This window comes from Pelodiscus sinensis, chromosome 10, assembly GCF_049634645.1.
Source record: "Pelodiscus sinensis isolate JC-2024 chromosome 10, ASM4963464v1, whole genome shotgun sequence".
Taxonomy (NCBI): domain Eukaryota; kingdom Metazoa; phylum Chordata; order Testudines; family Trionychidae; genus Pelodiscus; species Pelodiscus sinensis.
In genome coordinates, this window is record NC_134720.1 from 3,650,593 (window position 1) to 3,666,729 (window position 16,137).

Consider the following 16,137-nt stretch of genomic DNA (forward strand, 5'->3'; position numbering starts at 1 on the left):
TCTTGTCAGACACACATTGGAGGAACACGGCTTATGTTAATTGAACCACTGCTGTCTCCCTCAACTTGTCACCTAATTCATTTATTTGGTTGGGTGCTACTAAGTCACTCTGCACATCAGCTGCCACCGAAGTCAGCAGGAATTCCACATTAAAGTGGCTGTAAAGTGGACCTTGTATTAGTATTCAGCCAAGTTAACAGAATAAGGGTTCATCCCCACTCCATTTGGAACCAAATTCTTGCTATCCTTACCGTAAGGAAATCATTTCTACCCACCATATACTTTAGTACTGTTCAAAAATCCTCTTGCAGCAAAATTTAAATTAGGCTGGGAAATATCTGCAGGCATCACTTAGATAACAAACGGGGTTAGGAGTAAAATCTAATCAGATTATTTGCCTGCAATATATGGTTTGTTAGGGCATGGAGGGTGTCCGTGTTTTGTACAGCAGTGAACAGATCAATCATACCCAGTAAGTAACACCAGAAATAAATTACTTGAGTACACCACAGGTCTGCAAGACCTGGTTTTGCTTCATGCAGAGTCTAGTTTTATGCCTGCTCTGGGGAGCTTTTATTGTTAGTTCAAGTACAATTCAGTCTAGACCTCTAAGAGAACGGGGCTGTTGGGACTGAAAGCACTGTGGGAGCGCTCGCCTTTATGTTCTGCAGTAACATGAACTCAGACCTGGTTAATGGCAAAATTCTGCCTTTGCAGAAAATACATTGTTGGAGGGAAGCAGTAAGATGCTGGCTTTAGGAAGGAGCCATATGCCATGCTGCCAGCCCAGGCTGAATGAAGTGAGAGAATACCTTAATTCTCTTCCCAAGAAAGCAGCATTTCCAATCCCCCTACGTGCTGCTGATTATAGTATACTGGCAGATGGATGGGCCCAGCACAGCACACGCCTCATTAGTGCATCAGTCACACCCTGACCTAGCATGCAACACATCAGCATGGAAATCCTCCCGTTGCTGCAAAGCTCATCTCATAGAAACCCTCCTGTACAAAACAGGATGCAAGTTGCCCTGAGTTGTCAGACTTTCCTGGGTTACTTGCCTAACACAGAGTACCTTGAAGAGTCAAAGTTTAACTAAGCAGCAGGTTGGAAAAAAGGTTGTGTCCTTTAAGACATTCTCTGGCATATGTAAACTAGAGAGAGTCCTCAGCCTGCTGAGGAAAGCACAAATCTCGCACCCCTCTCCAGTCACACTTCACAGGCTTGCAAATTCGACTTGCCCAGATCTGCTGCCAGAATGAGACCCTGCACTTGTCCTGATGCAGGGAAGCTACGCCTTGGAGGAATCCTTGATGGTCCCTGGGAATTTAAAAACCTGAATAAGGAGTATAGTAGATTTTTCTTTGTTTACTCCCAGACAGGAGTTATGACTACGGAACAGGGTGTAAGGTGCCAGCTGTTCTTGTGCGTGTCATGTAGACAAGGATTGACTTGCATGCCCCATGGGTGAGGCATCACCCCAGCCAGATGCTCAGTGAGCACCCATGGACTGCTGCCAGTTGGAAAGCTGCATTTCATACTCGTAGTTGTTGCTGTCCACCATACACCTTAAGCTATTCCTGTTCTCTTAGGGTACGTCTAAACTACATGCCTCCATCGACAGAGGCATGTAGATTAGCCAGATCGGCAGAGGGAAATGAAGCCGCGATTAAAATAATCGTGGCTTCATTTAAATTTAAATGGCTGCCCCGCTCTGCCGATCAGCTGTTTGTCGGCAGATCGGGGCAGTCTGGACGCGCCGCGCCGACAAAGAAGCCTTTCTTGATCGGCACAGGTATGCCTCGTGAAACCAGGTTTACCAGTGCCGATCAAGAAAGGCTTCTTTGTCGGCGCGGCGCGTCCAGACTGCCCCGATCTGCTGACAAACAGCTGATCGGCAGAGCGGGGCAGCCATTTAAATTTAAATGAAGCCGCGATTATTTTAATCGCGGCTTCATTTCCCTCTGCTGATCTGGCTAATCTACATGCCTCCGTCGACGGAGGCATGTAGTCTAGACACACCCTCTATGTTCATGGTTCTTACCATCAGTTTTAACTAGCTTCACTGCATACAGCTGAAGTCCATGGAGCATAGTCTAAGGAGGAACTTGTAATCAAGGGGGAGAGAAGTTGCTCTTCTGTCCAGCTCTGTTGACTCTGCCTGACTACAGCGCTACTCATTGCCCTCTTTCTACCCCAGCGGTTCCCAACCACCGGTGCGCAAACTGGTGCCGGTCTGCAAATCGCTGGCTGCTAGGTTGCCACAGTGGCTCAGCTCTGGCAGCCATAGCAGGAAGTGCCTTCCTTCCTCCTCTTCCCTCCTCCGCGCTTGGGGAGGGAGAGGGCGCAAAGGAGCAGCAAGCGCTTCTCACAGTTGTTCCCCCTGCCTGCATGGCCGCTTTTGCCAGCAGCAATGCTGGGGCAGCAGCAGGCGGTGCCTCCCTCCCCCCTCGGTAATGGCGGTTGGCTGGGGCTCTGCGCTCCCCCACTTCTACCCATGGGGGGGTACATGATATGCTTGGGGAGGGAGGAGCGCGCATGCCACCAATGGCCCCTTCCCCTGTCCCCACAGCAGGAGGTGGAGGAGCAGGAGGTGCCTCTCCCCCCCCTCGGTAATGGCAGCCGACCCGAGCTCTGCACTCCCCCTTTCTACTCATGGGGTCGGGGTTGTGAAGGAGGAAGGAGTGTGCATGCCACCAACAGCTGCTCCCCCTGCCCGCAAAGCAGTAAGAGCCACGCTCCCTGGGGGTAGCCTCGCTCTGGGGAGAGTGAGGGGTGGGGCAAAGGGGTATTGGGTGAGATGCTGGTGGGGTCACAGAGCAAGAGGGTGTTAGCATCAGCTGTAGAGGTCAGAGTTTTAAGGGTCAAAGGGCACAGGGCTAGAGGGATCAAAGGGTGTTAGGCACTGGGAAGCAAGGGGCTGGGTTGGAGCATGGCAGACAGGCAACATTTGCATATTCATTATTTTCATAGTGAATATGCAAATAAAATGTTGCTGGTCCACCAAAAGTTTGTGAAGGGGTTTGTCGGTCTGCAGCATAAAAAAAGTTGGGACCCACTGTTCTACCCAATAGCGAGGCTCTCTCCAATGGACAGGACAGGACAAGGCTTTGTGCAGGAGGGAAATGTCTGTGGCCGGGGCTAGTTTCCTCGGCCTTTCCCTCACCAGTAGATGTGTTACGTTCACAGGACTATTCTCGTGTCTGAGTGTCTCTACGGCACCTCTGGGTTGGAACGCTGCACACCACGTCACACACTGTGACCACAACACTACAGGCCTGTTCGTGAGAAGAGGGGCAGAATAAGTTTCCAGTTTTAACCACAGAAAACTGGACAAACCAGAAGGTAATTCCAGTACTCAGAACTCACCAATGGACCCGGACGCGATGGCTAATGATGCCTCTCTTGGAAAAAACAAATGATTCTTTTCGAGTAATTATCAAGATAACCAAAATCATGACCTACTTGAAGGCGATGATGTTAGGATGCTTCAGCTTCCGCAAGTGCTTGATGTCCGTTTCATTTTGTTCTCTCACTTTCTTGATTGCCACCTCTTCTGCTCGGAATTTGCCTAAGAAGACAGCTCCCTGCGCTCCGCTGCCCAACCACTGCAGCTCTGAGATCTCCTCAAACGGAACTTCCCATGTGTCTGGGAACACACAAACAAGGCACATAGCTTGAAAAATTCCAACTTCATGCAGTGCTCTGCTGCAAGGTCATACTAGAGACAGCAACTGTCAACTCTTTTGTCATCTCTTATGACCCCCCCCCCCCTCCCAACATTGACCTTTTCATCAGCTAGCCAAATCACACATTCATCACCTTGGTGAACTGCTGAGGCAATACAGGAAGTTAATACACTCAAGACTTACTTAGATGGTTTGAAGAGCATCCCCTCTTCAGTGAAATTCAGGGAGAGGAGGAGGAGGGGGCAGTACAACATTAAACATATAACTGCAGACAGTTTAAATATTCTAGCAAAAGGAAATGTTTAAAATCCACATGGGCCAAAACAAATGGAAGGGTTTTTCTACAGAAAAGAAAAAAAAAATCACTGAATCACAGGAATGTAGGAGTGGGAAGGACATCATCAAGTCACCTAGTCCAGTCCCCTGCACTAAAGACAAGGCTAAGCAATAACTAGACCGTTCCTGGCAGGTGTTTTGTCTAACCTGGTCTTAAAAGCCTCCAATAACAGATTCCATAAACTCCCTAGGCAATTTGTTCCAATGCTTAACTACTTTGACAGGAAGTTTTTCCTGATTCGCACCAAAACCTCCCTTCTGCAATTTAAGCCTATTACTTCTTATCCTATTCTCAAGGGTAAAGAGGCATATTTTTTCACCCTCCACTTTGTAACCACCTTTTATGTGCCTGAAAACAGTTAGCATCTTCTCTCCTGCCTCCCCCAGTCTTCTCTTATCCAGACTAAACAAACCCAATTTTTTCAATCTTTCCTCTCAGATCATATTTTCTAGCCCTTTACTCATATTTATTAAATGGGATAAAATGCAGCATAGAAGGGAAGGTAATACATATGGAGCCAAGGATGGGCAGAGTATAAAAACTGTTTAAAAATCCAGGTAAGGTTGCTAAGTGACAACAACTAAGGTTACCTAACACATCACTTGGAAAACTCAAACACAAAGCAAGATACGTTAAGTACAGCGTAAGAGTTACACCAGGAACATACTGTGTTAAGATCGTATGGTGGAAGGTCTGTGCGCAGTACCAACTATTCCTTCACTTTACCTTACCTTGCATTTACCAACATTATTTTTCATCTGCCATAGGCTGCCCAATCACTTAGTTTGATTATATTCCTGAGGGTCCCCATAGATTTCTCTAGTCCTGACTAATTTAATTGAAATAATTGTCTGAATTTCAAAGTCTGCCACCTCCTAGTTCAGGGGATGGAGGAGATCATGTACCTGGTCTTTTCCATTGCTGGCTTATATATTTCTGTGCTTGTGGCTCAGTATGGAATGACTGACTGATTGTTTTCTGTGTAAGCCCGAGCATCATGCTGTGTGGAAAGCTGGGAAAGGGATTTCACTGCTTTGAGCATCCTCAGCTTCACAAACTTCACTTTAAAATAAATCAAGGGAAGCATTTCTGTGCCACCAGCTTACCTTGCTGCTGCAGTTTGTAGTCAGTGGAATAGGCTTTCCCTATGATGTTCCATACAGGTCTCAAACAACCAAAAAGTCCTTCAAGAAACCCACTGCTCCCACTGCCTGATCTGTTGAATTGGATTTTAATGTCATCTGTCCCACCGTTATTCTCTCCAGCCATCGTGTTACTGTTACCCTGAGGCACAGGTGTTTCAGCGTCATCCTGTTCTCTCAGCTGCAGCACACTGTTCTCAAAATGATCCCTCGAGTCCTCACTGACACTGGTCAGCACTGCTGTGGTTCCTGGACTGCCCACATTTTCTACGAGATCTGCCTGAAGCAAGCCCTTCTCTAGCACATCCTCTATGATCTCAGGTGAAGGATGGTTTCCGGTGGGTGCACGATCACCAAGTATTCCACTGAAGTCCTTGTCTTCACTGAAAGTTTTGGTGACCAAGTTTGTAGAGGAAGGCCAGCTCAGGTGCTCCTGAGGACTGGCCATGGTGCCATGCATGTGCATGAAGCAGGTAGTCTGATACGGTGCTTAGAGAACTAAAGATACACAATTCAGATGGCTCCAGCACCTGGAACAAGAGAAAATGAGATTTTTTTTTTCTTTCCTTAATTACTACTGTACGGTATTTCTGTTGTGTGCTCCTTTCTGGAGAAGACCCGATAATGAGTTTAACTAGAAAACTGGAGGCCCAATGACATTTGATGAAGGATTACTGAAATTAATCAACGACAACATTTGTTACCTTTGAAACTTAACTCACTGCACATCATCAATGGGATGGTCCTTGTTAACTCTCCTTTCTAGTCAGTTACCCACCATTAGTTTTTTCTGGAAAACTCAACCAGCTGGCAAAGGGCTGGCCTTCCAGGAAAGGCCTGTGTTCACTACCTATGTTACCACCAGGCCCAGTACCCCTCTGCACAGACACCAGTCTGTTCTAAGTGGACCTAGCTGATAGTTCGCATGTGTTTCCATGTCAACTGGCTCTGGATAAAGATTCTGGCTCTGTCCGACAGAACCTTTGAGCCCTTCCCAGTGCCTCAGACCTCCTAAGTCCTCACATCACTTACATACATTCCTTCAGAGTGCCACCTTGATATGATTGCACTGGCTTCTAGTTCAACCCCTGCAGGGACAATGGGGCAGCACATCAAGGAACGCAGAGTTAGCGAAGGAATTTCTTAACCAGTCACTTTACTCTTGAACGCATGAATAGGTACTGATCTCTTCAAAACAACAGAAGTCCTGAGAGACAGCCTTGAACTCTGTGCCCCTTCTGTGAGTTGAAGGTTTCTCAACATTTCAGGCTGGGTATGGGCTTTTGCACCCTCTCTCCTGCTGATGTGGTGACAGCCCTCCACCCTGTGCCGCTCAGAGAGCACACCCTCTTTAAATGAGTCTCCCCCTTTCTGCATCATATGCTCCATGGAGGTAGTCCAACCTTGGCTGGGCCGGACTAGGCGTAAGTTCAGCATATAACACAAAATGGTGCTCCCCCTTTCACGTAGACATCCCCCCAATGCTTCTCCCACTCCTGCACTGATGGCCTAAGCCAAATCTCACTGAATTTAATGGAAAGATTCCCCCCTGACGTCAGTATGCCAACAGGTATTTGATTAACAAGCCAGAGGAGTTTCCCTGGGCAAACAACAAAGGTCTGGATGTCTAAACAGTGCCACCAAACGGAAGAAACGGAGGTGGATGGAGACCACAGAACCTCATTGGGAGGTGCTGGGTATCCCATACTTTTGAAAATTAGACCACTTATTCAGGTGACTAAATATGGTTTTAGATAGCTAACATCAGGATATTTGAAAAATCTGCACTCCTGAGCTCTTTGAGAAAGCAGCATATTGCAGAAGTAAAATAATAAGAACGTCACTGGGGGAAGTCCAAAAGCCGAGGTGGGGAGTTTGCTATTCATTTTTCTCTCCGAATACATACAGTTTTATATATAAAACACACACTAAAAGATGCTATTAAGGTACAAAGACAAGTACTTGAAAGTAACAAGAATCCTACGTAATCATGTAATTGAAGACCACCATAATGCACAAGCACAGGAGGCCGAATTAAGATTGCAAGGCAACCTGAATTCTGGCATCTCCTAGCTGTGCATCCTAAATCACAGAAGCATAGAACATAGACCACTAGGACTGGAAGGGATCTCGTGAGGTCATCGAGTCCAGTCCTCTGCCCTCACGGCAGGATCCAATATTGTCTATTCTAGACCATAACAGTTAGATAACTGTTAGGTCTAGAAGGTACTATTTTTTAAAAGTATAGGTCATTTCCTTGGGCTTTTTAAAAGGGAAAAAGGAAAAAAATTCTATTTGTTGCATTTCTAATAGCTCCACTGTGCATCATCAGCAGGGCTTGAACTCTGACCAGCCCTGCCTGCGCTACAGAACTAATTGCATTCGCTTACAGTGGATGATCATCCGGGAGAGGGATGGGACTGGCCACTGGGGTTTGTTTAGGGTTGGGGAGATGGACAGGAAGTGTCCATCACCTTTTCTCTCTCCCCCAGAAAGGCTGTTCCCAGGTTTTCCAGCATAGTGTGCTGTGTGAGGATGGTAGCAGCGTGGTTATTACCTTACATGAACTCATGTTTAGTTAAGAGTTATGGCAGACTCACAATATTTTATGACAATGCAAGAAGGAGAAGGGAAATGACAATTTTCAAAAGTGCATCTTTCTTTCAATCCTGAACAGAATTTCATGAGACAGACTATAGGCACTTGCTCCGGCCTCTCTCCTTGCCAAAGTCAGAAAGCTTGCTGCAAACAACTGAGATGTTAGAGCTACTTTAAAATAATAATAATAATAATAATAATAATAAAAAAATCACAAGAATCTTACACTGAAAAATAACCTAATCTTAGCAGTTGCTTTCCCAATCACGAGGCCAGATCATTTAAAAAAAAAAATCAGACAAAGGATTAAGGAAAAGCAGTCTTAACAAAAGTGGCTTGAAATGTTATGCAAAAGCTAAAGGCGATTGCATAAAAGATTCAGTCAGGCATCCAGGATGCCAACATTTTATTGCTACACAATGCTACACTGGTTCATCAGAGCAGTCATTAGAACCCAGTGTTACGCAGACTTCCAGCTTCAAAACAAATGCACGGAGGACAGAAGGGAGGAGAGTAAGAGCAGTGCGGAGAAAGCGCCAGACTGTACTCCCCACACAGGTTCACAGACTCCAAAGCCACAAGGGACCACTGTGACCATTTAGTCTGATCTCCTAGATAAGACAGGACATAGACCTGCCCCCAAATCAGTCCTCGAGATGATCTTTTTACAAAAACGTCCCATCTTAATTTAAAAGTTATCCACCACAATCCTTGATAAACTGTCCCAATGGTTAATTATCCTCACTGTTAAAAATCTGCACCTCTTTCCAATCTGAATTTGTTCAGTTTCCACCTTTGTCTGCTAGACTGAATAGGCTATTATTAAAAATGTGTTCCTCATATAAACACTTAAAGGCTGCAATCAACTCTCCCCTTAACTTTTGCTTTGTTAAGCTGAATAGGTTCCACTCCCTTAGTGTCTCTCTATATGTACTTCTGGGGGCGTTCTGCACCAAAAATGAAAAATCCAGCAAAACTCTACAAATACTATTTGTCAAAATAACACTACCTAACCATGCCAGTTTCAATCATTTTGGTAAGTTATTTCAAAATGTCCGTTAGCAAGTATGTCCGCAACAAACAGACAGATACAAAAATTCCTCTAGGTGCAAGAGAGTTGAAGACACTCCCTATGACATCTCAGTTCCGGTTTCTCTGCCCTCTCATTCCTCCCTCACCCCGCCAGTGGGCCAGACACCCACAATCCCTCTTGACCCCAGAGCCCAGTCACAGTGCCACCCCTGGCCCACATGCTGCACCATTCTCCCCCCCCCCCCCTTGCCCAGACACCTACATCCCCTCCCTCCGGAGCCCAGACACCCAGGCCCCTCTCCATCCAGAGCCAGGGATTCGGAGTGAGAGTCTTTGTTAAGACTCTAGTTATCTTACCCATTACAAAGATAGCTTCCCCAATTATCACCTCTAATATCATTAGCTCACAGACATTTACCTCCCCCCCCCCCCCGCACCCCCCTTCTGTTCTGAAATTTGATTTGTCCTTTTCATATGTGTTCATTTTTTTAATTGTATCCTTTGGTATATATGGTTGTGACCATTTTCTTCCACTATTTGATCTGAGGAAGTGGGTCTGGCCCACGAAAGCTCATCATCTAATAAACCATCTTGTTAGTCTTTAAAGTGCTACATAGTCCTGTATTTTGTTCCTTGTCTCAGGGCTTGCTGGGAACTGCAGCTGCCAGGGACTCTCTAGCTCCTTTTTCCTTCCCCTTCCCCTGTCTACCTGCAAGCTGAGCAATGCCAACTCCAGCAGAGAAAGAAAATTCTGTGCGCACAATGTTAGTTTCTGCACAATTCTGCATTGCACAGTGGTGCAGAATTCCTCCAGGCGTATCTATGGCATCACAACTATGCTGACTTCACTGAATGCTGCTGCTGTGGCAGCATATTGCAAGGCAAAACCTCAGGTCTGAGCTAAGCTTGTTTGATCAGCTCATGCTTATTGCTGCAGCTAAGAAAAAAGGTATTTTAAGCCAAGCACAATATAAAAGTATATGATCCCAAGCTGCTGTGAATTAGTCTCATTCACATGCAAAACATTCTTCCAGCCACACCATTCCAATTTAGCATACCAGAATGAAGGAAACAGGAAGAGCATCTTTGTTTATGGAAGAGCCAGACCTGTCATCCCTGATATTTCAACATATTAGGTAGCCTTTAGCTGCAGTTTAAAACCATTAGAAAAGGCAATTCAGCCAGAAATGAAGAAGAGTCAGTCTCATAACTCACACTTGGGAAAAAACAAAAACAGGAATTCGGAAGAACTCCCCCCTCCCCCTAGCTAAACAGTCAAATTCCATCTCTGCTCCCGGTGGCTTCCATCTCACATATGAGCTTCGTACACAGAGACAGAGGCACATTCAACAGCAGCCACACTCATGCACATGTCCTACTGATGCCAAACCTCTCAGGGTTCAGGATGACACTGGCCCTCAGAGTAGCTGTTTGCAGCGCACAGCTCAGCCAGGGTGAACGCTCTGCCTTCGTGCTATGGCTACACTGCAGAGCAAGCCTGTATCTGTGCCCCCAGGATGGCTGTGTGGATGCTCTGAAACCTATACTTGAGCATCCACACTGCATTGTAAGCATGGGCCTCCCAACATTGCTGATGCGTCTGTACTGAATGATGTAAGACCTGCTTTTTCTAGGGGCAGACCCCCTCCTTATCCCAGGGTTCCTAGTGCCCTTACCAGCTATAGCCACTCTAGGGCTTGGCTCATAGTGAACTGTGGGATACGCTGGGTGTCCATACTGCATGGCATGAGATTTGGTTGTCCCTTCTGGCCTTAATTTCTAGACTATCATCTGCTGAAGGCACATCTTGGAGGGGGGCACAACTCCCCTGGTGGTGTTCAGGCCTTTTGCCATAATTGCCCTTCCCCCATAAGCGGGCCAATGTTTTTGGAGCAGGGCTGCAAGCACATGGCGGGAACACATTTTCACAAGGACGTGTAATATCCAGCAGCGGGTCCAGAAAGTTTGCATGAAGAGGCAGATGTCCCTGGAGGTTTGTGATCAGCTGCCCTAACCCTTCCACACCAGGACACATGCATGAGACGGCACACCAAGTCAGTTATGGAAACCGACTTCTATAACCATCTGGAAAGCTGTTTGCCTCAGACTGCTACAAGTTCACTGCTCACAGTGTGGAGCTGACAAGGTCTCTGACTTTGAGAGAATGAGCTTTCCAGTCTCCTTGGGGGCTGCTCATGGGACTCCAAGGCCTACAGTTTATCCTCCACAAGGAGAGCGCTCTAGGGAGGACAGAGTAAACATAAGCCACAAATAGTACTACTCCATTGTTATGCAAACCCCCGCTGGCCACAGCGGCAGATTCATGGACACGAACGTGGGATCACTGGCAAGGGACATGATGCCAGGGTCTCCGGAGATCAGGACTTTGTTTGTGGCCAAGTTGGGGTGCTATTCCCACCAAAGGATGGTTATAAATGGAGTCACTGTCTCCACTGTTATTCTAGGAGGCATGTGTACCATTTTCCCAAGGCTTATGAAACCCCACCATGATCGCAGCAGCTCTGGTAAAGAAGGAAGGTGCACATCACACACTCAGCAGCTGTACAATTGTGGTTGAATACACATTGGGAAGACTGAAATACCACATGCACTGCCTTCGGAACCTTTTGGATGCCAGAATGCAGCATCTGCAGCACTGTGGCCTGCTGTGCAGAGCATCTCCTAACAAGGGAAAACCTTTTAATCATGAGTAGACTCTTACATGTAGCCAAAAAATGCACTCATCTTTACCAAAGCTAGATTCACATGCCTAGTGGAAATCAGGGGTGCTTCTTGCACCCACAGAATGGGTTTATATGGTCCCATACATCTGGGGGAGAGGGATGTTGAAATGGTATTTATAATTGTGTTGTTTCTGGGTGTAGATCAGCTCTAGAATAATTTTTTTAATTAGTTTTGTAAACACTTTAATGCATCACTAAACACAGTGTATCGTTCACTAGGCTGAAACATATGGGTTTATGTTTATAGATCAATATGACTTGATTGCATTTTTTAAAAATATAGTGAGGCCAGCTATATACTTGAATCCATAGCTTATGGGGTACCACGATGAAGTTCTACTTCATTACATATAATACAATTTGTTAAAGAAGTCTTGTGTGCAAATATAATACTTTAAACATGAAATACCAGTGTAAAACTCAGACACGCAGACCAGCTACCATCCATGCGTACAACACAGTATCCAAAGAATGCAGAAGCCATGAACGGTGCATGTTTCCAAGTAAGACAGACAGCTGTTTCTGGGCGTCTCCTGTTCCTCTGTGCTCCTTGACCTTTTCTAGTACATTTTGCATGTGCAGGCTGCCACTGGAGAGAGACAGAAGAAAGCACAGGGTATTTGAACGTTCCCTGTTATAGTATTCATTGGCCAGCCAATCCCTCCACAGTCCAAAGGCTTCACAGTCTTCAAACCAAGATAACGGGGATAGGTCTCAGGCCCTGGGGCTGGAGCAGGAAGCAAATGTGGTAGTGGAGTGGATGCTGGAACCTGAAGACTAGTGGCTACAAATGTAAGTAAGTGTTCAAAACAGCTCTTTTTGCAGTCTCCCTTCTTCCTTCAACATGAGGTCATGCTCCAAGATATGTGCCTCGTGCTATGCATCCTCTCTCTTTCCCACTTTCTTGCATCCTCATCTTTCTGGTGCTCAGTCTGGTCCTTCTGGTGCACAGTCTGCTTACTAGCTTCATTGAGAATCTCTCCCATTAACCCATCTCAAACGCTCTCCCTGCATATAGATGGAAACGTCCACGTTTCTGGGCTCCTGGTGCCGTGTGTTTGAATGGCCTTGAAAGGAAACTAGAAGAACACATTATCATCTAACTATGATAAAAATTACACTTTACTCTTCAAAGGAGCTGCTTTACTTCAAGATCAAAAGACTGTATATTAAACAATGGGCTTAATTTTATTCACACAAAAAATACTGGCTACTCCAGATGGCCTGTGGAGCAGCACTGAAAGCGATCACACGGCAGGGTAAGATACACATATGAAATTCAGTAACAACAATGTATAAATCCCTCTACCTAGCCGAGGGGGAGAGGGGCTGATGAGGGATGTTGTCACTAGCTATGGTCTTACAATCCTTTCAGGCAGGACAAGCTCTGGAGGACACCGATATTCTGGAGGTTCCCGAGTAGAAGTCTGAACTTGGGTTTCCAGCCAGCAAAGGACAGCCATTTGTGGGTGGAGATTTTAAAGCACTGGTGACCAGTCAGCACACCTCCAAACAGAGGGGGCTTATAAGCTATAGAAATGGCCCTAATAAGTATACCCTGCTCCAGAAGGTAACAGACGGTCTAGAGTTCCTACTTCATGAGAGAGTCACTTTCTGCAACAGGCAGCAATGAGTGAAAATCTATGCTAAAATCAACCTGGTGCAGGTGTCACATGAAGGCAAAGTACAGCCTCCTTATTAGCTCCTTGTATTCCTGGACAGGCCTGACTGCCAGCCATGGGGACCCCTGATGGACCTGCAGCCTCCCTCCGCTGTAACATGGACTCTGCCCGCTATGGATGACATACAGACTCTGGTTTTATTTGGCCTCATTACAGCCAACTTTGATTAGACCCAGTTACCCAGGGTTCCGGAACAGCGCAGGAACAGCCAATTTATAGGGAGCGCTGTCTTAGTAGGGAGGCATATGAGAGGCTTATATTGAAGTGCTGCAAGCCACATGTCTGACAATCAGAGAGTAACTAGTAAGTAGCAAAAATATCATAACGGCGTCTTTGTTTTTTCTCAGCTCCCAATATCCATTCTGAATCCCATGTGGTGGCTAGGAGGGAAGCGTGCACTACAGAAATGGATGGGTTGCACCCAGAAAACTGTAAACCCAGCTTGTATTAATAGCTCAACACGGCATAAGCCAGAAATCCCTCCCATCCATACGTTAACAACAAAAATGGCCACGGAAACTTACCAGTGTTTTCTCTTCTGCTGGTTCCACTGCAGGATGCCTCCAGGACTACTCTGAATACAGACCCAGAGCATTCTGTAGCCACCACGGCGCCTGGGCCACTTCTTGCCCATCATCCCTTGGTGCCTGTGGCCGGGGGGTTATAAACATCACATCCTTGTTTAGCAGATTGTTATGCACACAGTGGGTCCAGTGTTTGCAGAAGTTCCCAGGAATCAATCAAATTCCTTGTAAAAATGGCTAGAAGATGAGTTTCCAGAGGGGCTGCTGGCATCCTTGGCTTTGTGGCAATCAGTCTTGAGCTGATTGATCTCCCATTGATAGCTGGTCGAGTCAATTCCCAAAGCCAGTAGCCACTCGGATGTAGTTTCACAGACACAGTCATTACTTGTGCTCTTGCTAAAGCTGAGCATCTTGCTTGCCTTACACCAGTGGTTGACCAGAATCCAGCTGTGTTCCTCTGACCAGCTATCAACATGCTTGGTTGAGGTCTTTTTTGTAAGTACCGGCCATAACCCTTATGTGTGTGAGCCAAATGTGTTTCCAGATGAGTAGATGTCACTTTACTGGAGTTTAAGGGGAGCAGCCAGATCACTGCTGCACCCATGGGGGGGTATTTGCCCCAAAGTGTATACACAGGGGGCCATGTGAGGTGTCACGTGAAAGCTTCTGTTCTACTGATTCTGTGTATGCTATTCATGTACTTGTATAATATCTGTATGTGGAGTTATAAATATGTACTTTGTGTTGATGCTGGAAAATTCTCTGTCTGAAGCAGAGCAATGGGCAAGGAATGCTCAGCCAATGGTTATACTTAATAAAATCATTTTTGTTTATTATCAAACCCAGTGTTGGTTTTGCTGAAACAGACTCACATGGCTACCTCTGAAATCAGCATAAAAACTGTTAAGAGGGTGGAGAACAATTGTGCACCTCTCTTCCATTGATAAAGGGGGTAAACCTCTTACGAGATCACTCTGAATAAACTTTATGCACAGTGAAATGCATTTACTTGGGGTTCTGGTCCCATTGGGGCTGTGCACCAGTTTGCTGTGTCAAGTCTCTGTGGTTGAGCCTTCCCAGAGCTGAGCTGTTCTCAGTGTCTGTGTTGCTTTGCTGGGGGGCTATTACCCCAACTCTATGCCTTCTGGCTCAGCAAGACAAGGTTGTGGGGCGTCCCAAAGGGCCGGTAAGCGTACCTTTATCCTGTGTAACTTGCTTTGAAATCTGTTGATAAAGGGCCCTATATGAGGTACATTTACTGCAAATAATAAACATCCAGAGAAGCAGAAAGGGCCAGAGACTCAATTCTGTTTTCCTCACAGTTCATGCATGCACCAAGTGTAGATTTTCTCTTGTGGGATGTTACGTCAGTCTGTGTGTAAGCAGGGGCCCAAATGAACTCTCCCCTAGTATCGAGTGACGAGCAGGAAGACGACTTCAGGAGCAGACTGTGTTTGCAGACTGTGTTTGCATAGACCCGCCCTCCCTGCTTAGGTACACAGTACATGGAGCTGCTTTGCCCACATGATCAAGTTTGGCTGGTTCTGGGTTACAAATCACTCTAGTATTGAATGTAGGGGCAATGAAGTGTTGTTATCCATATGTACAATGAGAGGGTAGCATCACGGTGCTTAGCATGCTCTGATTGAGGGGATCACCCATAGCTGAGCCTCGCAGCGGTAAGGGTGCCAAATACCAGTGAAGGGGCACGTGCTTAGTGTGGACTCTGCACGAAGGGGCCCAAACGCCCTTTACATCTGACCTGCCGCTCTCCAGCATTTAGAGAGAAAGCTGATTAGACTCAGAGCCTGTGTTTCTGTCTGGCAATGCTTGGAGCAGACATCCCTGCTGAGCTAGTCTAGGGGCTATGCTTCCTCCTATGTGTGCAGATGGAGTTGCAACAAAAAAGACACCACAAAACCTGAACTGTCAGCGAGATCCCCCACCTGCTGAAACCACCGAGAACTGATATCACTAAGAGCTGCGGTAAGTGGCAGAACCTCACAGCTTGACATCGTGGAGAGGCTGTGAGCCAATTGCAGAGGGGGCAGCAGAGGCTTTTCTCCCCCATCTCCAGCTGGAAGCTAACACTGAACGCACGTCTGAACTCTGGACTGTGAGCAGAGTGCAGTAGAGGGAGCAAGAAGCTATGTTGGCTGCCCTTTACTTCTACAACCAGGATAACATTTCATGACCCCTGCATTCAAGTATTAGTGATTTGTAACCCCAAACTAGTCAAAATTGATCATTTTGGCAACACACCTGATGGCCAACTAGGAAGAGCAGGAGCGCCTATGCACAGATGGCCTGCTCCTGAAGTCTTCCCCATCTTCACTAGATGTCAGCTGAGAGCTCATTCGGACCCTGCTTTCATATGGGGCTTTTATACGT

The 16,137-nt window shown here is 46.4% G+C and overlaps 1 protein-coding gene across 8 annotated transcripts in view; it reads right to left on the reverse strand.

The window, feature by feature from the left end:
• The window catches only part of MAP3K13 (mitogen-activated protein kinase kinase kinase 13), a 91,325-nt gene that overhangs the window by 24,181 nt on the left and 51,007 nt on the right, over positions 1-16,137 (reverse strand). For all 8 annotated transcript variants that reach the window (XM_075937352.1, XM_075937355.1, XM_075937349.1 and 5 more), the window contains 2 exons: positions 5,131-5,696; positions 3,464-3,647 (listed from right to left, as the gene is read on the reverse strand). In XM_075937352.1, coding sequence (XP_075793467.1) covers positions 3,464-3,647; positions 5,131-5,632 — 686 coding nt within the window. In that variant the 5' untranslated portion in view covers positions 5,633-5,696. The remainder of the gene's footprint in view (positions 1-3,463; positions 3,648-5,130; positions 5,697-16,137) is intronic.